The sequence below is a fragment of the Catharus ustulatus genome, chromosome 9 (genome assembly GCF_009819885.2).
Source record: "Catharus ustulatus isolate bCatUst1 chromosome 9, bCatUst1.pri.v2, whole genome shotgun sequence".
NCBI classification, from domain to species: domain Eukaryota; kingdom Metazoa; phylum Chordata; class Aves; order Passeriformes; family Turdidae; genus Catharus; species Catharus ustulatus.
The window spans coordinates 18,498,533-18,525,053 of NC_046229.1; the positions used below are offsets into that span (position 1 = coordinate 18,498,533).

A 26,521-nucleotide genomic window follows, 5' to 3' on the forward strand; every position below is an offset into this window, starting at 1 on the left:
CCAGCTTATTTATGTGTATTTTATCTCTGTGGTCTTCAGCAATGCCTTGGGGTAAATAAGATCCTGTAAATGAAAATCGAAACCGTGCTTTGGTGGTGCATGGGAGACTCCGAAGGCGAGTGGCTGCAGCCATAGCACAGCTGTGCTGTGAGGAGTGCCAGGGTGCTGCTCTGGGGCTGTGAACAGCTGGGTTTGTTTACTAATGATGCTCTCCTGCTAGAGGACAAGCAGTTACAAAAGTAGTAATAAATGTCACTGGAGCACAACAGAAACTAGGGAGATAGAGACACTAAATGGTGTTGGTTCCTTCTGTTCCCACATCGTTTAGCCAAACCAAAGAGTTACAAGATTGAATCTGTTGTTTGACACCATGATGGCTTCCCTCTATTCCAGGTCTTCCATCTCAGCTGTGAAGTATCCTCTTGGGGTGTTCAGCTTACCCTGTTTTATCTTACTGACACAAATTAATCTATGGTTCTTCCTAATAAGATTTATTTTTCCCAAGTGTTGTTAGTGTAACTACCAGATCTTATTTATTTAGGTTTTCTTCTCATGCCTGAGTTTGTAAGGAAGACACCAAACTTTAAAAAACCCCAAAAAAGAAACATAAATATTACAGTAATTTCACGAATACAAGCAGCACAAATTTGACCAAAATTTTGGTGGAAACCCGGAAGTGCGGCTAATATTCCGGGGCGGCTAATACATTAACAAAATTCTAAAAGCTGCCAACACGGAAGTGAGAGCCCGCGGCAGCCCCAAGCCAAGCTGGAGCCCGGCCGGCCCCGGCAGAGGTGGGAAAGCCTGGCAGAGGCGGGGCCAGCAGAGTAGGGGGCGGGCGGCAGAGCCTGAGCCAGCAGGGCGGGGCAGGGGGGGCGGCAGAGCCCGGGCCAGCAGGGTGGGGGAGCCCGGGAGAACTGGGGCTAGCAGTGCAGGGGAGCATGGCAGAAGCAGGAAGGCCGGCGGGTGGGGCTGCCTGGCAGCGGGGGAAGCCCAGCAGAACCGGGGCCAGCAGCGTGGGGGAGCCCGGCGGTGCGGGGGCCTGCAGTGCCGGCCAGGGTGAGGAAATGCGGCGGCGGTGCAGACGGGAGGGGGCGGCTGGCGAGCCCGGCGGCGGCAGCCCTGCCGGCTGGGCTAGCGAACGCGGCAGCGGGGCGGTGCTGACGGGAGACGGGGGCCAGCGAGCCCGGCGGCGGCGGCAGCACCACCCGGCCAGCCCCGCCGAGCCGTGGCGCTGAGCTGGGCCACCCGGCCCCGTCGGCAACCATGAGCGGGCCGAGCCTGCCTGGCCCCGCCCTGAGCCAGTAAAGCCCGCTATGCCGCGATCCTGTTACTAATTGGCCAATTTGTGAAAGCTGCGCACGGATTCTCGCGACGAACGAAAGTGCGGCTAATATTCGGGGTGCGGCTTATCTATTGACAAAGACATCAACATTGTCGAGGCACCAGAAGTGCGGCTTATAATCCGTGCGGCTTGTATTCGTGAAACTACTGTAAATAAAAATAAATGAAACTTTTTTTAAAAGAGGTGAGTATGTTAAGAGTAGCTCCTTTTTTTAATATTTAATCCAGTCTCAGCCCATGACTCCTTTAATTTCAGGACTGAAATAAATCCACAATTATTTTAACTGTTACTTAAACTTGTTCAACTTTCTCATAGATTGTTTAAAAATATGGACTTATTAATATTAGATGTGGCATATATAACTTCTCAGTGAAGGTACTGCTAGTCAAATTCAGTGTTCTTTAAAAATATTTGGTATGAGCACACCTTGAAGGTTAGGCAATTACATGGGTAAAGTAAACAATGCTGCAGTTTGAACAAATGTGGTCCCTAGGTTGTCATTAAACCTATTCATAGGAACTGTGAGAGAGGAAAAGGTAAACAGCACCATGTTTGACTTTGCTATTGTAATGTTTAATCTCTGTGTAAAATTGCTTTCTCTTTAGAAGAAATTTGATGCAACAAAAACCTTGTTCTCTACTAAGCAGCAAAATTAAATTGAATTTCTTTAATTTTCTGCATCTCCGTTTTTTGACATTACTTTGTTGATGCTGCCTTTTTTGGTGAGCTGGGAGTCAGTAGATTAAAGATAATTGAAAAATGGATCAGGTTAGCTATTGGAGAATAATTCTGGATTTGATAATCTGACATAATCTGCATGCTATTCCAATAGAGCACTATCCAAAGGCTACATGAATTATCTATTTAACTTGACATAATTGCTCACAGCTTACTGAATAATTAAATATCGCTGTAAAGTTGCATTTTTAAAAAGTGGTACAACACCACAAACAAGACATAATATCTACTGAAATTAGTATACTTGTGCCCCAGTGCCAGACTTGAAATTTTATTTTCAAGGAACAAAGTTAATATTAAAATACTTAAAAGGCTAATGCAGCACAATTTCAGCAGAGTTCATTAGCATGACAAAAAAAGAGTGGATTTTACTTCACTGTAAAATGTGAAGTATTTTACTGTGGGATAGAGGGATTTGGTTCTTACTGTCCTTTGATGCCAGTTATTATTGACAAAACACTGCCAGAGATCTTATCACTTACTAGATACTTTCTGCTGCTTTGGGCTACTTGTCAACTCAAACTGTAGAAGTCAGTGTAAATAACTTGAAATTTTAGCCCTGACAAAAAAATACATGCAAAGGGAGGGGTATTACTGCTGTTAATCAATATAAAGGGAAAGAAACATCTTAGATCTGATTGAAGGACAAGTTCTGAAGGAATTTTCTTAAGTGTCCCTACACTGCTTTTTACAGACATTCTCTGTCTTTGAATGCAAGAACAATTTTAACTCAGCCAGTTTAAGGGCAAAATGACTACAGCATAAAAACTGGTGCTCACTGAGGCATTACATTCCTGCCTGTGGAGCAAGCCTCCGGTAGCAGCCAGCACCCGAACACATTCTTTCACCATATCAGGGGCACAGAGTGCACTTCTAGTGACTGTGAGAGCTGAATTAGGAGTGAGTGAAGAAGGGCTGAGGAGAAACAGTAACCAGCATTCAGTGAGAAAAGCTGTGTGGTTTGTGTCAAAGGGCTGAATGTGGAACCTTGAAAGTCTCATTATATTTTGTATTTTGATGTGTTAGGAGTCAAGTTAGGGTCTCTTGTAAAGCTTGAATGCTGGCATTCCAAACTAATCCAACAGTTTCACTGCCTTTGAACATGTAGCTGTTTGATTAGCAGTGCTTATATCTTTGTGAGTGTAATTGAAAAGAATGTAAAGTACATAGAGGAAATAAGTTCTTACATTGAGTGTTTTCCTTACAACAGAGAAAAACTACAAATTAGTAACACTGATCAGTTATGTGCACTTTCATCTTACTTTATTAACCACTAAATAGTGTTGGATTTTAAGTTTGAAAAACTGATTTTATTTTAGTCCAGTTATCTTGTTCTTTCCCCAAGATATTTAACTTCAAAATAACATCAGATCAGTTTTTGTTTCCTGTCTGCATTATCTAAACCACAGTGACTCCTCTTGATACTCACAGGAACATCTTGGACTACATATCTCTTCCTCCTACATCCTATTTGGTTCCTTCAGATTTGGTTCCAAACAGTGAGGTTGGTATCTGTCTGGTTCAACAGTTGTTAGAATAGAAGGAAAAGTGTCTTTCAAATGAAAAGTACTCCTTGGCAATCTAAGACATCTAGAAAGTCAAAGCCATCCTCCTGTAAGGTTCCAGTTACAAACTTAGGCTCCTTGGTGCTTTGCTGAAGCAGTAGTAAGAGGCGTGTCTGCTGGTGGCAGGTACCCAGCTTAGTGCAAACTCTGAAGTACTGTTGCTTTTCCAAATGCTGCATGCTTTAAGGGGTTTTATAAACTTAAAGCTAACTTGCATTTAGACAAAAATCAGAACTATATACTTTTAAAATAGGATATGTAGCATAAGATATAAGAAAAATGAAAATTCTTCTTAAAATTGTGTACTCATTCTTTCCTACAAAACACAGTCCTTTCCTCTTAGGTTGACGTTTTTCCCCACAGTCTTTCATGGGCTGCTGTAAACTTGAAGAGTTTTTTTAGGTCCCTAGGAAAAAAATAAATAAACCAGTTGGAGAATTGGCTTTACATTAATTTCCTGATCTTCTCAGCATTCTTCTATTCTCTTCTTTTACTGCAGGCTCCTCCTTGCTATGTCTCTCGTTCATTCTTTTTCTTATTTTCTTTTTAGCAGAACAAGATGTACAAGACACAAATAGGACTGCTAGGACTGCTAGACTTTCCTTTTCTAACTTCTCAGGAAACCAATAATACTAATGTCTAAAAAGTATGCAAAGCAGGGATAGTCTTCCCCTATTAATCAGTGCAACTATTTTCACTTTGTCTTTTAGCAGAGGGACACAAGAAGGAAGAAGGAAATAGAGCAAGGTTGAGCCTGATAGTAAAGGAGAAGCACATTTGCATTCACTCAGGTGTATAGATACAGTGCAGTGCCTCATTCTGAGTCACATACCTCCATGCCCAGAAGTTCATGTTGTTGGAGGTAGTTCCCATTTTCTAGTGCAAGTCCTAGATGCAGGGGCAAAAACTGACTGTACTGCTTGAATAGCTTCTGCATGGAAGATGCCTTTGTGCCAATAAGGGTCGGGGTGACCACTGCCTGTGCTAGCAGCACATTCATTTTTGAAAGATATAGAAAAATTTGGAAAAGTTTAGCTAGATATAGGTAGCTTTGCCCTTGTTTGTGAATAATCTATAGCATCTGTGCTGATCTTTTCCTTTATCAAATACAATATTGTGCAATATTGCAAAACACTGAAGGCAGATAACAGTGTACTGATTAATTAGCAGTCCCAAGAATAGCAAAAAATCTTTGGACCTGCTAGAGCAGTCCTTGATAGTGTTTCTATTTTCCTGCCTTTTTTGTTTCATGATCAGCCTTGATAAATTTTCCTGAAATGCTTTAGAAAAAAGAAGCCTATATTATCGTCTAGATTACCCAATTCCAATCTTAAATATTACTTTATTTTGTTAATAACTTTGTTGGAGCTTTAAGATCTTCAAAGTATTTCAATTAAACTTGAAACCTGGCTAGGCAAACAAAATCTTGAACTGCATTTTTCAAATGTTTCACAGGATGCTTTCCTCCCTCTCTCCTCTTATTGAGAAGCATGCTTGACACAGTCACCTTTGACAAAACAGCAGAGGCTTGAGCTGAGATTGTATCACCTTGGAATTTTAAAATCTCAGGAGGAATTTGAACTCGGGGTGTTACCTTTGCAATGTACTGCCAGGCAGAGACAGATATTCAGTGGGGGAGGTGGAATTCCAGTTCAAGAGGCCAGAATTGGCTGAATTTCAGCTTCCAAACTCTTTTAATATAGTATTTAAACTCTTACTGCACAATTCTGCTTAAACACAGATTTTTCTATCTTGTCTTGAGTCCGAAGCTGTGTTCCCAGAATCTGAAAGATTGCATCCAATTCTTCTGTTCTTCTGGCTTCAATATTTATAAATACTTTGTAGATTCTCCTCCAAACCCCAAACTTGTTCAAAGTTCAGAGTTTATTCCTTGTTACTTGTTTGAAAAGACCGAATGAATTAATTGGGAAGACATGTGTAGCGGTGTGGAAAATACATAACTAACAGTTTTGATTCTTAGCAAGGTTTTTTGAATTCAGAAGGCACTGAGAACTTTCTTTCATTAGTTGTGCTAATTCCTAAGCCTCTTTATGATAAAGATTATGCTACTTCCATTTTCTGGGAAAGAAAGGAGGGTGCACTAAGAACTGGAACTCAGACACTTTCAGAATTTAAATCTGGCCTGCTTTTCTCACGAATTGACTAATGCATTGTTTGGTGATTCACTTGAACCAGGATTCTGAGTAACAAAAAATACTAGACTCACAAAGGCTTTTATGTGCTACTTGAAAGGAAGAAAGGGGTCAGACACTTTTTTGGACTAAAACTTGATGACACAGGAGAAATTTAAAGTCAAAAGAAACTAACAGAAGTATGCAGGGAAACATATTTTTTTGCTGCCAGGAAAGAAACAGGCAAGTTTTGTTCTGCCTCTTTATATATTTTGCCAGCAATTGGTAGTGTAGACTCCCATTTGAGAAAGGCAGGCAGAGGACCAGCTTTTATCATTCTCTTTTGCTACCTCCCCCCTCACTGTCTCCTGTAACTTGCATTCATAACTTGTTCTAATTTAATTCTGACGGAAAATTGTTTTTAAGAAGGAAAATTGGAGCTAAAATGCTCTTGAGTTAAGCTGTCACCCTAGTGTCCATAACAGCTCTATATTTTACCTTGATCACTTGACAAATACAGCGTGTTTTCCATGTATCCATAGGTGTTGCCCAGCAACTAATTCCCCTACTAGTTGTGGGTTTTAATTGCCTTTGCCCAGCTAGGTTCTCCATCTCCTTTCAGGTTTGTTCCACCGACCCTCCCAGTTCTCTCTCTGTCAGTAGCAAAGGGGCCAGTAACAGAGACTGTTAAGTGCAATGGAGACACTGTTAACATTTGGTTATTTTTGTATCCTAAACTTAATTTATCCTTTGAGTCATCCTAGGCAAAATGTTGTATAAGAGCTTGCTTTCAGAGACAGGCATAATTATTATAGGAAAAGGATACCAAACCTTTATTTATTACACATATTTTTAACCTGTTTTTCTTTTCCTGTGTAACTTACTTGTGCAGATAGGAGAACTGATCTATAACAGCAATATGGCTAGAGTATGCAGAAAGCTCTACAGAAATCTTTTTACCAAGAAAATTACACAGGTTTAACTGTATTACAAAAATTTTCATCATAAATCCAGCTTCACAGTCAAAGTATTTGTCTGTTCAGAGGCTTCATTTTCTCTTAATGACATTTTTTAATTGCAAAAAATATATTTGAACTGGATATACTCAGAGACCCAACTCCAGCTTTGTAAGTATTTTTGTCATCAGTCCTGGAAGTTTTCTGCAATGTATAATGGCCTTTTTTGTTTTGTTTTCTTTCAAGTGTCTTTTATTTGAAGATGAGTGACCTAACCCTTTACTAATTTTGCTTCAACAGCGCTTCCAGAGGAAAGACAGCAAATAAAAGTCAGTTGCTTGTGTCTTCCTTCAGGTTCAGAGATTTTCCTTTACATAACTGAAGTGTTTATTACTAAGGCAGATCAAAAACTACCTTATGTTACTAAAGAAGCATTAATTCTCTCTAGATCTGAGAGAAGTTGCTAGAAGATTTTTCCATTGCAACCTAGATTTATAATTTGATGGTATGCAGTTCATGACAAGTCTGAACCTGTAGAACCTGAAACTTCTAGATCATTTAGTTCTAATTAATTTGCATTTACTTGTAAGCCTTGTCTAGTTGTGCAACTCTATTAAAAGGACACATATTCTAATCTTGTTTACACTGTCTGTATAGTAATTTAAGCTTTATGGATTTAATTTGATGATAGAAAGGAGAGGAAGATCAGGTTCAAAGAGCATGAGATTTAGACCTGCATGTGTCAGCAATAGTATCTACCTTGTTGGCAGGCTTTAGCAGACACACATAGGTTTTGTCTCCTTCTCAAGACCAGTACCTCTGTGTCAAGGGATCATCAGCTAATGTCATCTTCTCACAGCCAGCTCAGTGGATATCGCATCAATCTTCCTTTAAATTTGCCTACTAAACTTTTCTGCTTATATCCATAGTTAAAATATTAGAGGTGATCATTTCCAGATAGGAAATAGCTGCACTCCCTACTGCTGACCCGAGTGGGGTGGCAGGTTATGAGCACAGCACAGCTGTATCTTATGGACTTTCCAAGCCTTTGTTGTCTTGTGTGTCTCTGTGGTAGCATAAAAGTACACAAACCTGCCTCTGCATTTTCATGTTTGCTACTACAAGTAAGGATGCACTGCTACAGGTGAAAAGGAAGGAAACTTTCATTCTTTTTTAATATGGGCTTAATTATGATTGCATTTACTTTGGGATAGAACCTAACCCAAGGACCAGCTCTTTTTTGTTTCCTAAGTGGGTACCTGTGTTAACACAGATTGCACTAAGCTATTGCTAGGTAGCACTTTCAGCTTGACAGAGGAGCTTTGTGCAAAACATCCATTTCAAATGTTCTGATATTGATACTCTGAAATTTTACAGCACATATTTTAATGTATCTGAAGGACCAAATTATCTCACTTTATTCTTCTCAGACTCTAGCCAGCACCAGTAATCAGCACCAGAACTGGGTAATAAGGTTTTGTTTCAAAACTCTGTTTTTTGTTCTCATTTGGTGTCTATTTGAGGCCAAGTTAATTTTTCCTTTTTGTGCCTTGAGCTGTGGTGTTGCATGATATACTTCCTCATGTGCAGCAGCAAGTGAAAAGTACATGAGAGACAGAGAAAGGATTTCTGAAGAAAAGGATGTGACATCAGAAAAAGGGAAGTTTGGAAATTGTAGCTTTTCAGTGCATTAAGGCGCTCTTGTCATGCCATGATGCAATGCTAATGATCCTAGTTTAAACTGATTTATGCTATGCCTGTTACCATTCCCTCATGTAATCAACACCCTCTCAGAAACAGTAGTGCATATGCAAACCTCCTATTACTAAGTTTTGATTATGACATTTACAATTTTGGTTCTGTGGTGTTGTCACCTGCTTCTAAATGTATAAATGGCTTTACAAGCAGTGAGACATGGAAGAAACGGGCCTCGTTTTATTAATGTCTGTGAAAATTAGTAAGAAACTCTATCTAGCTGATTCAGCTTGAACTATTTTATTTTTTGCTTTTCTATGCTGCAGGCCATAAAGCATAGGAATTTTTTATATGTTTTGCATTGGTGATAGTGGTATTATTTGTGATGTGGTTTTATTCTTCCTTATTTTTACTTCTGTTTGCTACTAGTAGTCCTTGTTATCTTTTCTTAAAAAGGCAATTTTAAAATGACAAAAAAGGGCAGCTCCCCATGAATAACCTCTTGATTTATGTGGGTGTTTTCAGACATAAAAATAAACTGATATAATTCAAAGGCAAGAGTTCCCAGGAATATATCCAAAAGTGACATTATTCACATGTGTGATCAATATTATTTAGCTGAAGACTGCCAAGACCAAACTGTCATTCTCTTTTTAGTAGCACTGTGAATATACAGCTAAGAGTTTCCCCTACTTTGCTGGAATTCTGATTTGATAAAAACAAAGAAAATGCTTTTAGTGATATGGTTCATTTCATTGTATTTATCCCAGCGGTTTTGGTCTTGCACTCTTCTCCAGAATTCCAGACTTATGCTCAATTAACAATGTTATTAGCAGAGGGCCTTCAGAAGCTGAGCTCATGACTGACTTGGTCTCTCCATACAGTACAAGTGATACAGGGAAACCAGCCATTTTTCAGGAGTTCTTTTGCTCAGAAATCTTGATTTTGATACAAATTTTGTTTTTAAATCACTGAACTAAGTCTATTAATTTATAAGAGCTTGAAAATCTTTATGTAATATGACTTGTAAAACTCAACCCATTAATTCAGCTATTATTACAGCATACAGTTTTGAAGAACAAACTTCAAAAAAGAGACCAAAAAACCCAAAGGAGAACAGCTAATACCATCACTGGGAATTTTAACTAAGGAATGTGACCCCCTTATTAAAAAAAACATTAAACTGAGAAATGTGCAAGTAATTTCAGAATATAATCTGCTCAAATAATTAATTCTTACATGTTCTTAATACTGTATGAAAACAACCGGAACACATTTTTGAAATTATAGCAAGCTTTTAGAGGAGGCAAGGTTTGTGTAAAATGAGCATTGTGTTTTCCCTTGTTGAGCACTTGTAGATTTTCTAGGAATTTTATGGATGACATACAAAGTGCAGAAGCTGTGAAGGAAGCATCATGTGTACAAATGGAATGATGGATCTAACCTAGCTGTTGCTGACTGTTCTTTCTCAGCATTCCTACTGCTGTGGCATACTGTAGGAATGCATAGCACTGGTAAATTTTCTTAGCTTCAAATCTGCACCATATTTAATGTTTTTCTTTTTTTGCTTGATTTGGGTATTTTTTGAAATAATACCCGTCCTATAATATCCACTAGCAATCTCCTCACCCTCAATTTGCAATTAAAATGCTAGGGCTCAGTCACGTCTGTACAAGTTTTCTTGCTTCATTCAGTAAAATGACACAAACTTAAATTCAATGGTAACTTCAAAAATTTCACAATAATAGGAAATAGGTTCAGCCAATACTGCAATTATAAGGCTTTTGATTACTTCTGATAAATCTGAATGTTATCTAGGGTTATTTGCTTCCTGAGTGACATTTGTAGCTCCAGTCTCGGCATGTTGATAAAATTGAAAACAATAATTTTCATCACTCTGATCGAAATTGTATATTTGTAGTAAGGCACAGCCAGTTGACCCATGTGACGAAAGTAAGCTGAAGCCCAAGGAATTCTGGATCACCTGAGATAAAATACTAAAGCAGTATGACAAAACAATGAGCTTGTGTCTCACTATGCAGCAAGACAAATAAACCAATAGGAAATGCTTCATCTTAGTAAGATAGAGAAATTGTATTTACTTAGTAATGCTAATTGGGATTCATAACTCCAGTGAGTGAGACACTTCTGGGTGTGTACTGTTATAACAAATACACACATTTCCACTGAAGGGATTAAAGAGATTGGCGCTAATAAAGAAAGTGATCAAGGTAGCATTTATTGCTTAATGACGTGTCTGCTGCATCTGTTCAGAGGTACTAGCTTGCCCTTCAGTAAAACTTGCAACAGGTACTCTGGAGATATGTATGGGTATGGGTGGGTACATGAGCAAGTCTCTCTCCAGTCTTGCTTCATGACTCTCACAAGGACACGTCGAAAGCCAAGTACGGGACTGAAGAACATTTTTTTCCAGTGAACAAATAATAAAGTACACCAGACAGACTAAGGCTTGTCAAATCCAAGTACCCCAGCTTTCCTCACCTTGGGAGACAGGATGAGAAGGGCCAGTTTCAGAGCCTCACAAAGACTATGCAACTGATGGTGTGGTGACCATTGCTTGATAAAATGCAGCTAAGTCACACCCTCAAAACGGGCCTCAATGTAAATTGTACAGTCTAGCCCAAAATGCCTGGCTGCGGTTTGCTAACTCAGGTTCCTTTTAGATTTTATTTCCTGGTTGTTTGTTTGCCATGCAGCTCTCTCATCATGTCTTTGTCTCTCTTTCCTCAGAATTATGTGTTTTGTTGCTTGCTTTGGCACTGATCTCCATAGTCAGTGGTATGATTTTCCAGTGTACTGTTATTTATTTTTTCTTGTATGTATTGCAGTTGCTATAGCTGGTCAAGTGTGTGCCCTTCCTCAGAATTATTTTTCCACTGGGATGAGGGTGGGAGTAGGAGATACAGCCTTATTTTGACTCTAAAAGCCTATCTTTTAATTGGTATTCTTATACATAGTCTATAGTATTGGTAACTCAGATTAAAATAGTAAATATCATTTAGTTAGCTTCATTGTGATATGTAAAAATAAGCAGTCACACCTGCTTATACACCAAATAATCAAATAGCAAGTAAAATGCGGTATCTAAGTACCTTGCCTCTCCTTGGAGTACCTGAGAGAGCCTGATAAAGACAGATAAAGAGTTAAAGAGAAAACCAATGAATCCGATGACTGCTGAAACACTGGAATTACAACTGAGGCTGGTAAAAAGGAGTTCAATGGAACTTGTCCTGAAATAGAATTTTCTGGCAGCATTTCAAAACAAGAAAGGACTTAATGTAATCCTACTGTTAATTTGATTTCTAATGTTTTCTTTGTCTTCAGTACTTCATGAATAACCTTTCAGTTTCAAATACCTTCCCTATTCTTCAGCATAGCCTAATTGTGATCCTGGCCACTTTAGTTTACTAATGGTAATACTTTAAAGGTACATATTGGAAATCTAACAAATGAGATTTGTTATAACACTACTTTTCCCTTGATTCATAATATGATTTTAATCCCATGTGTACTTTTCCTAAAAACTTTGACAGAAGACAGCTGTAAGTGTACTTGCTATGACTCTAAGCTTGTGATGAATATGTTTTTATACAATGTCAGTATACTGGAATGTATATCAAAGAATAGTTGGAACACAGAGCTGTGGGAATTTGAGACTATTGCAGATACCAAATCATGTAATCTTTCATAAAATACTTAATTATTTAGTCTGAACTTTTTGTTTTGTTTTGTTTTTCCCTCACTATAGGACTCCTCGAAATTGTAACTAATAGTTACTTAATTCCTTTGAAAATCAGCCTAAGAGTACCGATAGTCACCTTATACTCAAATTTGGTTTTAACCTGAACAGCTTTTTTAAAGCTTGTCTTTGTTTTATCTCTGTGCACATGGCACAGAGATCATAGTTTGGGAGTTTCCATGTGTTACTCTTAAACAAGGTAAGCTCTCTGCGGTTTTGCTGTCAGCTGGGATATCTGATCCCCTGGTCAAACTATTAGCTCCTTTTAGCACTTGTGGAACCTTCAGTTCCCTTGTCATTAATGTGGGTGATGACTTGCACAAAGCTACTAATAATTCTCTGTTGGAAATAACTCTTCTCACATATCACAGTGTCACAGATGTCTCATCCAGACAGGAACAGTTTGAGAGCCTTACAGCCTGGTTGCCATTCTGGGATTAGTGAATATCCTAGGGGGTTTCATCCTACAGTTTGTTTCCAGTAAGGCTCTTTTATGCCTAAGGACTGGGCCTTTGGTGGGATGTCTGTTAGTGATTATGTTTGTTTGTTTATTTTTATGGGTGGAGTTTTTTACATTTTTCCTGTCTATTCTGAAACCTTACAAAAGATTAAAGTAGGACTTAATGACCGGTACTTGTCAATTTACCATTTTATGTAGATATGGTGAAAGTACAGTGAAACCCAATAGGTTTGCTAAAACTGTTAGAAAGAAGTGAGATATATTGGATTGTTTCATCATAACCTTTTTTTCATCTGACCTTGGAATAACATTTCTGGAGTTAATACCAGTGTTTCTGGCAAGGTAACTACAACATACAGAACATATAAAACTCTGTGACCCTTTTCAATCCGATTTGGGTATCTTCAATTGCCATTGAAATACAGTGGCTACTTTGAATGAAAAATGAAGAATTAATGTGTGTTTAAAATAAAGTGGATCAGGATGGATGTGAGTAACAATACTGAATGTACCTCAGACATGAGGATAAGAAAATATTCATGTGGTTTGTCTTTATACTTTTAACATTAAGTATTGAGATCAGGAGTTTCAGTTTCACCTCAGCCCCTTTTCAGGCAGTGGAGACAGAACACACCTGTGCTCTGAATGGCCCTGAATGGCAAAATTTATTTTTAATGGTTATACAGGAAGATGAAAGAGAGAAGGCTCATCATTTAGGCTAAAGTTGAATCATACACATATCTGAAATACACATATCTGTTCAATCCACTGATTGGTACTGTAATATTGACTTTGTAATGTAGGGCAGGGCAGAGCAGGAGTGAGTTATGATTGCTATTCTTTGTGTGCAAATCCACAAACTTAGCTAGGCGTATAAGGCAAGGAAAGAGTATGATAAGAATTCAGAAGTTTGGTCTGAAGCTTTCAATATCAAAATTCAAATACATATGTCTATATGAAGTAGCTGAATTCTATCTACAGCCAAGAAGGAACTTATTTAGGTAAAATACAAAAAGATACTATCACTGTATTACTAGAGTTGCATTTGTCTTAGAAAAGGATTTATTGTTACTCTCTTAGGTATTCTGGGGAATGTCCATAGAAATTACCTGGACAGCAGTCAGAACATAACATGAAAGCATTTGTAACTAAAATGGGCTAGTTCTTTAGTCTTAGAATTTGCAGTTTGCAATCTGCCATCACTGTGAAAATTACATCACTTCAGAAATGAGGGAAAGAGAGCAACTCAAGAAGTTTCAGGAAGTTTGCACAGAAAACAACTCTTGCTTTGCTTGTAATGACATGACATTGTGAGTGTGGTCTTATTACAGGGAAATTGGTTTAACTCAGAAGTTTTTCATTTCAGGCAGTGAGAGACACATGCTAGAAGATTTCTTTACTAATGCTGTCAACTGATTATAGTTACTGCTATGAAAAACTCTGTGGAAATACTGAAATTGTTTTTCAAGCATCTTAGGTAGACTTGCTGCAAGATGCAGTCTGCTATAAGGGCACTAGTTATGGACAGAATACTCCATTGTAAGTGGTGAATACAATATTGTAACTGATATGCTTCATTGTCTAATGGTAAGGAGAGACATGGAAGATAAACTTGCACTGACTTCTCAGTGTTGGAATATACTAAGAAAGGGGGCTAGTACTGAAAAATGAAATGAGAAATGGGGCTGTGGATATGACTACATGTGCTAAGTGGATTGGGCTTAAGCATGGCAGGTCACATGCAGCTACTGTAATGAGCACAGTGGGCTCAGAGCAGAGGAAACAAAACCAGGGGATTTAGGAACTGCACAAAAAACTACTCAGCTACTGAACTTGTGACCTGCAGCTTACACTGGACAACATTATTTTAGTAACATAATGTGACAAAGAGAGAAAGCTGATCAAATATTTTAATTTAAAATGTCAAGATATCTTTGTTTGAAACTCTACTGATACTGGGAGGAGGAGGGTTGTTGAGAGACGTTAGTATGCCTGTAATACTGATCAATTTTTCCTCTAGTTAAAAATATCTGAGGCCTTAGAAGTTCTTTTCCAAACAAATAGATATACTAACTTTATGATTTTTCCATTTGAAAATAGTAATATTGCTGAAGGAATATGCTGATCCTCAGGTTCCTTTGTTTAGAATTAGTAAATAGATTCTTATGTGACGTGTAAACTGTGCCACTGCATGCATTATATGAAGGCAATGATGACACTGCCTGTGAGCATTGAGAGTACTTCCTCCGGGGTTTGACATATGGCTTTCTAAGTCCGGAAGATTGCACAATTTCTTCAGAAATAGGAAAATATGTCTTCATTTAAATACCACTCTTTTACCTTCTTGTAGTATTCTGTCACGTAAAGCAACGTATGCAAAAATTTTTCAAGATTTTGAAATTTCAAAAAAAAAAAAATTATTTCCCCAATTTCAAAACATCATCAGAGCAAAAAAATTACATAAAATCGAAATTCACAGATGGTTATTTCCCCATATCATTATCATCTTGATCCTCAGATGAAATAAATTCATGGTAGTTCCATTGCTTTCTGCAGTTATACAACTTCATATGAGCTAAAAATTTATTTCAATATTTTAAATTTAAAATGTCTCTAGAATTTTAAAATGGATTTGTAGTTGTGTAGTCCTTTGAAGTTCTTGTTATTAAAACACTGTTATGAAAACATTGACTGTTATTCCTCTTTAGACTTTCCAACTGTCTCAAACATTTGCAATTACTGCTGCTAATACATAAGGTATTACGTATTAACATCATGCATAATATAAACATATAAGGAAAAATACTAAAAAATGCTTAAATCAAAACACTGAGAATTATATTGAAAGAGATAGATCTATTTACCTATGAGTGAAGAGATATTAAATTGATATTAAATGGAGCAGTTAAAAACTAAATGTGTTAAGCACTTGTAACTTTCCACTACTTTGATCTGTTCCATAAATGTTCTAGGTTAAGGGATGTGTGATGTACAAACACTGTGTAGTGAGTATATTGTTTAGTTTGGGTCAAAGCCCAGTCTGACATGACATAAAGACTTTATGATATTTTCTTTAGTGGATAGTTTGGTCAGAAATCCAAACAGGGTCAGTAAAATGCCAATGCCAGTCGAGCTTGGTTTTGGTTTTCCCTGTTTTTCTGTAATTTGTGTTGAGGTTAGCATCTCTGTGAGAAGCTTAGAAAGGTTCTTTTGGGCTGCAAGAATTCCCCTGGCTCGGGCACTCAGAGCTTTTAGAAACTACAACAGAATGCTGTAAACAAAAGAGCACTAAAGCCAATTGTCCCTGTTCTGTTTTCTGTCCCTGGGTCTTTCACCAGGCTGAGCAGCGGTTGACATGTGGCATGTGAGGACAGGAGGCCTCCGAAAGGGAGCGGAAGAGCCCAGTGAGGGGTTTTGAGGAGGCACAAGGGGGAGCCCAGGGCCTGTGCTGTGCCTCCTGCTCTGCTGGAGTTGTATGACCCCTCTCCCAGCTGGTTGCACTGTATGTTGCATGCAGAGCCATTTTTAATATAAACCCAAGATTTAATGCTCCTGGAAGAGTTCCTTGTCTCCCTTGGTGTTTCACATATTGTTAGTGGTGGAAGGAGCCAGAGGAGGAAATGCAGCAGGGCTGAGCCAGGCATGAGGCACCAAGGAGTGAAGTTCTACAGGGGCCAAGATGGAGGGGGAGGATAAGACAGCAGGCGAGGGGATAGTCCTGTACTGAGGTCTGGAGAAAAAGAGGATGAGGATGAGGAAGATGTTGAGAGGCAGCAAGGTAGAGGTGGGAACCCCTATCCAGTCACAAAACCACAGCCACCTCCACAGTTACACAGTTCATTGTGAGTCTAAGGCAACATCTGAACCTCCTTCTCCTGGAGAAGCTCTGTCAACCTTTGTCAGCCCTGTGACAACTCCTAGCATACCCCAAAGACCCCATTTACTGCACCAAGGCTATTCAGACCTGGCTAGCCCCTCATAGATTCATTATTGGAATCTTCTGCCAAAGCTGAAAGTTGCTTTTCACTCCTGAGGCAGTAAGAGTGATTTTGACCTAGGTTTTTTCTAAAGTTTTGAACTTTCCCAATATGTTATGTTTCTTTAGTTTCTATAACATCATTGCTGCAAGTACACTAAGAAGCAAGGTTAGAGTTAACTCACACATCTCTAGCTGATTGCTGGATTTGCCTTGCTGGAAAGAACCTAGAGCAAAAATCATTGTCATCTGCAAGGGCATTCTTGTTGTACAGAGTAAATAGATTCATAAGAGATGCTTTCATTTGCAGATGTTAGAATCAGATCAATCCTACAGTGAAACTGCAGCTCCAGAATGACTTCAGCCAAGTTAATTTAGTTTTGCCACAGCCCTATTTACTTACGTGTTTTGACATAAACATTTGGTGTAACAATTTTGATAGATAAACTGCCAAAAAACTGATAACATGAAGTAGTAATTTTCTACTAGCTTAACTCCTAGAGTTGACTCACCATAGATCAGAGCATGGTACCACCATACATTTAAAACATTTCTGCACTGCACTAGAGGCACAATTAATGCTAGTGATTACAAGAGAAATAATTGTAGTCCTTCCTTTCAGCCGGAGAGTAAAAGGAAAAAGAACAAAGCATTACGTTTTGTAATACCTTTAGTCTCTTTCCTGGCCAGACAGATGAACTGATCTGAGTCATAGAATCAGAAAAATTATGATCTCTTTCAATTGTTTAACTTTCTCTAATTACTCAGTGATTCCAATCATTTTAGTCACTATACAGTGTCACTTTTAAAAACAATGAGCAATAAAGAGTTTAACTATTTATTTTTACTGTAATAACAAAAGCAATTAGTATAATAACAGAAATAGAATAGAAAGCTATGCCTTCCTTTCATAATAACTTTAATTGATCATAACTTAGTTCTACCCCTTTGCTTGTTGACGTGAAGAACAAGAAACAGCTGCTGCTAGCCTAAAAGAAACTGCCTGCCGAAGAGGTGACTCTTTTAAGTCACAAACACACTTATGATGCCAGATAGTGCTTGAAAATTAAAGCTAGACAATCTAGGCATCAGTAATAAGATGCAATTTTTCAACAGCCACTGCGAAACAGAACACTGAGATTATTCACAATGACAAAATATCTTTATGAGGCAGATGCTATTACTCAGAGACTTCATTAAGCTGCAAGTTTAAAAGCTCTAGGACTGGTCTGGGCTGCTTTCTTCACATAAATGGCTTTAGTGACACCTTTCATGTGAGTTAATCTCAGATAAATGAAAAAAAAAATCTGATCATGCATTTTGCATCTTCTCTATGAACCTAATGGAACCTGTGTCATTTGGGCAAAGGTGCCATATACAACTAACAAGGCTTCATAGTTTATGGGCAAATCACTCAAAATGTTGTAGAAAGGCAGAGAGTAAAAACAACTTGTGTGGTTGAAAGTTTCATGACAAATACTGAGATCTTGGAAATGTAATTTAGTAATTAGTCTATTTTAATCAGGAAGACTAAGTGTGAAAGGCTTAGTCCTGAGCTGATATGGCTCAACAAGGTAGTGAATTAGAGTTGTAATGACCTATGGCATCCCAGCTGTCTCCTGTGGTAAAGCCCATTAAGCTACAGGCTTTATCAGTACCTCTTCTTCCTCACAGTTTCTCTCTTCTCTAAGTGGGGGTCATTTGTTCAATCTTGGGCAGACTGAATCCCACCAACCAAGAGGAAGGACAAGTCATTGGAAATCTTTTCTTTGCCCTGTCCTTAAGGGAGAGCTCAAGGCCTGATTATGCTTTGCTGCTTTCTCTCTGCTCATTTTCCCCTTGCACTTTGGGAAATGTCCCAGTGTATGTTTCTGTGCCTGCTCATAGGTGGGTACAGCTTGTTCCTTTTGCATAACTTCTGTGGTGCACTCCTTGACCTCTGTTACCTGTACAGATGAACCCACATCAGCTCATTTTTCAAGGGATTTTACAGTGCAGCTGCATTTGAAGTTGTTTGCTGTATCAGGTTCCTGTACTGATGACTGATGAACATATTGACATAGTAAATGCCACTCCTCTTGGCATGATCAAGTTTCTTGTCCTTGGCCACATTAAATCTTTGTGCAGCTCCATTGCTGAAAATCTCTGGAGTGAATGTATCACAACATGTCCTGTTCACAAGACAATCTTCCAATAACTTAATTTCTGCGGAAATTAGTCATTAATTATTTTTAGTTATTTGTGCTAGTACTTCTCTCCTAAGGTCTAGTGTGCTTCATCAGAGTAAGCAGAAATAGATGGAATTATTTTTTTTTTCTTCTTGTAGCCTATGCAATGACAAGGTGGAAGAAAAAAGAACCAATTATAACAAAACCCCCAAACTACCAGTTTCTGTATTCCTGTGATCAAATTGGCTGTGCAAGGGCAACAAGGCTCAAAGTTGATACAGTGTTAGGAGACCGAATCTGGTTGTTAGCAGACCAGCTGATGAAGTCTTCTATTACTGATGACAAAGGCTTTTAAACTGAAATAGTTTGCTTCTCTTTTCTTCAACAGTGATCAAGATCTAAGAAAAAGCCGTAGTGAAAGAGCCAAAGTTGCTTCATTCTAAAAATGAAATCAGATAAACACATGCTGATTTCAAAATGTTTATAAAATACATTTGCATTTTTCTGATTAGATAAATTAGTTCACATCTTCTGCTATTAGAGAGGATATAAGCTGAAAACTCTCTTATCCTCAGATATGAATTCATGGATAAGATTTTTGACACTGTTTCCTGTAATTCACCTCTTCAATGATCAGTATATAGAGATACTTCCTTCTCATTTTGCTGTGAGCTTGACTTTTAGTGCCAGAATTTCCATTTCTCATTTCCTTGTTTTATCATTGCATCATAGAATGAATGGTGAGAGCTGGCTGCACAAAAAAAAAGGTCTGGAATTTTTAATTGATACTAAATACAATTTCTTTGTGTTTGTGAGTTTAGTAATGCAATGGAATTATCTTGAATATTGCTACAAATGTAGCAGCTCAGGATTCCTGAGGTACTAGTTCATTAAGGGAAGGACAATATGGCTGTTCTCCAGGTGACTGACAAATCCACTTTGAATCTTACAGTCTGTAGTCTTATCTTTTCAGTAAGCCACAAAACATCCTCATGGGTATAGAAAATAGGAAAACACAATATTGAGCTGTGCTAGTCAGAGATGTGAGGAGGGCCTGAGGCCCTTCCGTGACACATCTGCTTTTTCCTTTAAGATAGGTTGTACATCATTAGAATTGTATACCATTAGCTATACAAATAACAAACCAGAATAATGTAAATCTGTAATGATAGAAAACACCATTCTGCTGTGTTTTGCTCCTGGACATTCCATATCTGCCCAGCTATAGCTGGGCTTTATGGTCACAGCACTATTCTAGAACTTGTCTGTAAAACCACTGTAGATATCTGGTCTGCAGGACCAACTGAACAGGTGCACTCCTACCTTGCATCATTAAAGCTGCCTTCTACCCATCATGGGTGATACTGGCACTAGAGCTGCTCCCTACAGCAGGTGAGTCCCCTTCTCACAGGACTCTCCTGGTCTATATGGATTTCTCACTTACTGTCTTCCTCTCGCTGCCCCAGGCAGCCTTTCCACCCTGAGCATGCCCAGTTGCTGTCAGGATGGGGTGCTCTCCTTTCCCAGGCAAACAGGCAGCTGTTCTTCATCTGGTCACAGGACTTGTTTAGCAGAATGCTCGATATGTCTCTGTTAAGTGAGCCCAGAATTCAGATGTTACTGCCCTGGAAGCACTGGCAGGTTTTTGGCATTGAATGTAGTTCATAAGCATAGCCAGCAGATACCCCAGTGTTAAGTGGAAAAATCAGATTTTGCATGCACCTGTTTCTAGGCATGGCTGGAATGGGAATAATGGAGCCTTCTTTGCAAAAACATTATAGTATTGAGAGGGGCTTGGGAGCTATACAGCTGTCTTCCAAAATATGGCATTAATGTAAATAAGCTTGGCAACACCTCTGAACAGAACAGTGGGGAGGAAGGACCTCTGCCACTAAAGAAAGGGACTGGAAATTAGTCAGCCTGAAAGGTTAGAAGCTGCTGGCTTTTCTCATACAAGCTTCCATAAAATGACATTATATCAGATGATTTATAGGGAAGCTTGGATATTTCATTGTTTTTGGGGAAATGAGCGAACAGTTGAGAAGAAAAGCACATCTGAACAAACAGAGGATTGCACAGTTGGATCCTTTAACACAAGGATCCAAAGTGTAGCTTTAAGTTACACTACTCTTATGTGAAGTTTAGCTTTGATGCTGGTGGGAAGTGACTGATCAAAAGTAGAACTGGTATAGGGGATATAATTTGGATCAACAGCAAAGAAATAACTAAAGTTGAGCGATGTTAAGTCTGACCCCACTGAGTCACTTAAGTTCACTGGCATCATCATCCTTAGTGACTTTCTGTGTCATATGCTATAATAACATTCTCATTATCTTGTTTACTGAAACAAATGGAATCATTGATTAAGATACAGTTTTCCTTTCTAATTCAACATTCAAAATCTGTTGGATTAAAGTGTTTTAATCCAACAGTAGAGGACAAGAATTGTCCTGGCAACATAAAAAATATGCTTGCAATGGCAAGGTGCTGAACTGCTAAAACTGTCACAGATATTTTTTTTCTTTTCACATTAAGGTGTTGTCACATGAAGGGTAATTTCCTGCTTTTCAAATTCCTAGTCAGGACTGTCTCATTTACCAGAGGATGTGTCTGCTAATTCTTGACTGGAAATAATAGCCGTGTACATCTACACTAAAAACTCCTCCTGAAAACAGCATGGTCCACAGACTTTCCATGTTCCCCCATTGTCTGGCTGCCAGTATTCCTGAGGAACTTCAGTGAACATTATAAGAAGTACAGCAACTTTTGCTGACTATGGAACCAGGGTAGAAAAATATATTGGTGTTTCTTCTTTTTATAAAAGTTTGCTAGCCTTGTTCTTAACAGAAGCATCGAACATAACTGAAAAATAGGCACGAGATTTTGGACTGCAGTACTAAATCTGAAAGTATTTGAAGTACAAGTTTTCCTGGTACTTACAATCAGGCCATTCTAGAAGCAGCTTTATGTAGATTCCTATTAAGAGAGAATGAGAGCAGGTTAAAAAAGAGTGTGAGAAATCAAGGACTATTGGAGGAAGAGAGAGGTGGCTCATGAATTCTTAGGAGTAGGGATGAAATTTTACTAAGAGGGGAAGTACTCAAAAGAGGAGGCAGTACAGGAGAAGAAGAAACACACATTGGAATGGACAAGAAAGACTGGAGGGCAGAGGAAATGACCCTAGAACCCAGAGACCAGAGGGGAGAAGACGAACAGGAGTCCAGCTGAACAGCCCTAATCAGCAAAAGGACAAGTGTATTCAGAGGGTTAATGTGAAAAATTGTTAAGCATTGAAGGGGATTTGTGAACTCTGGCATATTTCTGTGTTTCACATAAGCTACACCCAAGTCCAAAAAAGAAGGCCACTATTGTCCTGAATCCTATGTGTTGCTGTGGAGATAGTGTGCCCTTCCTCCACACTTTCTCATCTATACAGCTTTTCACAGCTGAAGCATCTTTCTACAGCTAGTGTGAAGGCTGAGGTTTTGGTGTTCTCTAAGATAATTAGGCATTTTGAAAAAAAAATGTAGAAATTATATAGAGAGGGATAGTGTATGATCAGAAGAACCTATGTATGTATGTGGTATAGATAAAGATTTTTTTTAGCTATCCACCAGTTTTTTACAATGAGATATTACCATGATCTTTCTTTATTTCCCTCCATAGTCTGGATAAAACAGCTCTTCAGAAGAACTGAAAAATATACTTGTATAGGAGTATAATTAAAGTATCCTAAAGCAACATGACTGGAATAGAATACATTAGGAGGTACAGGCTTTGTGAAAGTAGTTATTTTTACCTTCTGCATTGTACCCATAGTTACTATTACATACAGCTAAAATTTATAAACCATGTATTTGTGCTTGTTCAGATGGAGGCTGTTCCCCAGTTTGAAGGAGCATTTACTTGGAATATGCAGATTCTGACTATAATAAGAAGCAGAAAGTGGAATGAAGCTTTTGTAGAATCCCAGAATATGCTGAGTTGGAAGGGACACATTACAACCATCGAGTTCAACTCCTGGCCCTGTGCAGCACACCCTGAGAGTCACACCATGTGTCTGAGAGTGTTGTCCAAGTGCTTCTTGAGCTCTGCCAGGCTGGAGCTGTATCCACTGCCTGGGGAGCTGTTCCAGTGGCCCATGGGGTGAAGAACTTTTCCTGATACCAGCCTAAACCTCCTCTGACACAGCTTCAGGCCATTGCCTTGGGTTCTATCACTGGTCAAGAAAGTGAAGAGGTCAGTGTCTGCCCCTGTGCTTCCCCTCACAAGGATGCTGAAAACAGCAATGCTGTTTCCCCTCAGTCTCCTCTTCTCTGGGCTGAACCTATGACTCTGTTTATTCTCTAAAATCTTTATTATTCTCATTAAGTGAAAAGATAAAGACTCAAGAATCTCTCATAATAAACCAAATTGAGCCATGCCACTGGAGACTATAGCTATTTTTTTTCGTTTATGTGTTTAAAACCCTACATCGCTTAATCCCTGCAAGCCTTTTCCTCATCTTACATCTGCAGGGTTTGAGTTACTTAACTTTTTATTGCATACAGATCATGCAAAACCATCTCAGAAAAATATGCTGAGGACCAAGCCAGGGCAATACCTTATAAGGCATTTCATAGCAGTTCCAACATGTGTCTCAGAACACAGCTGTGAGCACAGAGTGCTTTCTACTCATCATCATAGTATGTGATCAAATCTGCAATGTCATGGGAGAGGAGCTATTTCTTAATATGTGTATGAAATTAAAAGGGATTTGAGAGAAACTGTCCTCTAAAAATGGAGATATTTCTTTGTCACTGTGAAGATCATTTAATTAGTTTCATTTGTAGCAAAACCAAAAACCATACAGAAAATTCAAACCGATGTTTAAACATTAGCAAAATATATTCAGATATTTTGTTATGCCACCTGTCTAGGAAAATATTTTTTCTTACTTAAAAAAAAGGGAATGAAGAGACATCTGAATTTTTCTAAACCTGAGGGTTTCATTTAAACAAATTGAAACCAAATAATGTATAAAAAATTTTGGTTTAGTCAACTAAAATCGAAATGTTACTGACTTAGATTTTCTGCTTTGATTGCAGGCAAGCCATTAGTTAAACTTTTTAGTTTATAGGTGATCTTCCCCGTCCCCTCACCACTCCAGTGCATTATATGTATGGCAATCAAATGGGTTAAGTTTTTAAAAAGGCACAAATAACCTATGCCCTTAAGGTGCCTGTAGGTGTGGTGCTTGATTCAGCCATTAGTGGGGGTCAGCTGCACAATTCAGACCTTAGTTAGTACATCCCCAAAATATGTGAAGAATTTGGGCCTGGAATTTAAGTTTCAATTCCTTTCAAATTCATTGTTTTTCAGAGAAGTGAGGAAGGGGTCCTGTACTACAGGGTGAAAAGAATCCTTTGGAGTTGGAAACCTCTGAAGTTAACATTAGTCATTTTCAAATTATTTCTTCAATGAGCTTTAGACCTGACCATTTCATAGTCTTTTGACATTCTTCATGCCTTGCTGGTAAAAACACAATATAACAGAAATGTGATATCATCGGCGACATGCTGAGAATAATGCAGTAAGCACAGGGTTAGGAGAGGCTCCTTTCTGCTGTTTTAAGAACCATTCCCAGCAGAAGCCATGGGAATCTGATATAGAAACCAGAGTGCTTTCTGCAGAACTATAATTATTAACAGATTTTTGCAATAAAGAATACGTGTGGTGAGTTCCAAAAGAAGACAGACTTGGAAAGGGACTGAAACTTTGACAGAAATTGTTACCATCTCCTTCCTACCATTGCCTCCCACACTAACCACTAAAAGCTAAATTTCTTTGTGGGAGCTCAGGACAGCAAATCCAATATTTATTTTTTTTTAACTACTTTATATACTTGCATTTTTGTAAGTTTTAACAAGTGATATTTGAACCAGCCATGTGTTCAAGTTGCTGTTAATTCCTTAAGGAAGATCTCCCTCTGAAAGTGTCTGATAAGTTTTGCTAGTTCAAAAAAAAATAGGAATTAGACTATTTATAGCTCTAGTGACTAAGCATATGGACTACAACACTCATATGTGAGAGGAATCTCATGATGTGAGCCCATCTGGTGCTCTGTGAGGGAGGCTAAAGGCGGTTTTCAGTACACATCTGTAAGCCATCAGGTCCTGCATACCCCTTCCAGAAAGAAGAGGTGCTTTCCTAAAAATTGCATGAGGCTTCATTTCAGAAATGAACATTGTGTTCTTAGGTTGCTATCCACATAGGATGTTTTGTCTATATGGTAGCACAGACTTTAAGGATGGTCCTTACTTCTTTTAAACAAGGTTTAGAACTGGGTGAATTGGTATATGCTCTTAAAATAGAGCACAAAATTAAAATTAGATCTATTCTTTATGGCATAAAGTCAATAGATGGTGCAGCTCTTGATGTGTGCCTGTTAGAGATACTGAATAGAGATTAATAGAGTATAAAAATTAATGATTTTGGTTTCATAACACTGGAGGAAGACTTGGAATGTGAGATTTCCATTCCTGTCCATTCATCTGACTAGGTTTTTATTGCTTTAGCTTTTTAGTTTTAGTTGGATCTGCTGCATCTTATTTTGAAAGGCCAAGTGGAACAAATTATGCAAGAAATAATGTTTCTTCCAACTGTGAATGGAGGCCTTATAAAAAAGCAATAGTAGGAATGTCATCAATTTTCTATCAGATAAGTTCTCACTAATAAACTGTGATTTATTTAAATATTTAATTGGCAAAGAATATATATATATATATTTATATATTGTAAAGGGCTTGTGATATCATGCAGTACCTTAGAGAGCCTTGTCTGCTTCCTTTCTAGCTCATTCGGCTTGCAGCTGTGGAGCATTGGCTTTCAGAACTTCACATCTGGGGAATATCTGCAATCTGTTTCAGGACTGAAGATTACTAAACTGGTTCTAGTTCCCAAGTGCGAACTTCCTCCTTCAGGTACAGTTCTAAGGATGTTCTCGTCCCTGGGACTCACCTTCTCAGCTGATCATTCTTTCATAGGGGTGAAAAACCATAACCCAGCACTCAAGTTTGCTCCATCATAAAAGCAGTGTGCACTCCCCAGTATTTCTTCTGGGTATTCTGTTTTTATTTGGTTCCTTCAGGGGTACAATAGAAATGGCAGGAATATCCATCAAGTCACATTGCTTAGCCCTCAAAATTAGGAGGGAAAGAAAGTTGCCTTTCAACTAAATTTCTTTCTTCTTGCTTTTGAATTCTAGATGGTGTAAATGGAGTTCAAATTCTACTTAGACAAAAAAGCAAAGTTTGTAGGCAAAAATGCTCTATTATTTTACTTTTTTTAAACAATTCCATTTAAACTGCTAGACAGGTTTTTTAGCAAAATTCCTGTGTTTTTGTGTTGTGAAACAGATTAGAACAATAAGCTGGAGTTTGTGTTTTAGCATGGGTATAATTCTGTGTCTCAAAGGGGAAGAAAAAAAGAGCAGAATTTAGTTTGCTATCAGGTTCTTCCTTTGAAGGTTTGAATTGTATTACTTTATGGAATATGTTTTGCAATGAAAATGTAACAATCTTTTGCCCTAAGGCCTCTGGAAACTCTAATCAGCTCTATTAGATAGACAGCCATCTTAGATGGAGTTAACATGTCCTGTATGTGCATTTCAGATATTTTATACAAACTTTTATTTCCTTCTTATCACATGAAATGGTGAAGATTTTATGATTCTAATCATCATCAT

The 26,521-nt window shown here is 38.3% G+C and overlaps 1 protein-coding gene across 4 annotated transcripts in view; it reads left to right on the forward strand.

The window, feature by feature from the left end:
* The window catches only part of SLC44A3 (solute carrier family 44 member 3), a 94,198-nt gene that overhangs the window by 4,012 nt on the left and 63,665 nt on the right, over positions 1-26,521 (forward strand). For 3 of the 4 annotated variants that reach the window (XM_033066901.1, XM_033066906.1, XM_033066904.1), the window contains exon 2: positions 25,630-25,757. The exons of the other annotated variant lie outside the window; for it this stretch is intronic. In XM_033066901.1, coding sequence (XP_032922792.1) covers positions 25,630-25,757 — 128 coding nt within the window. The remainder of the gene's footprint in view (positions 1-25,629; positions 25,758-26,521) is intronic. 4 annotated transcript variants of the gene reach the window in all.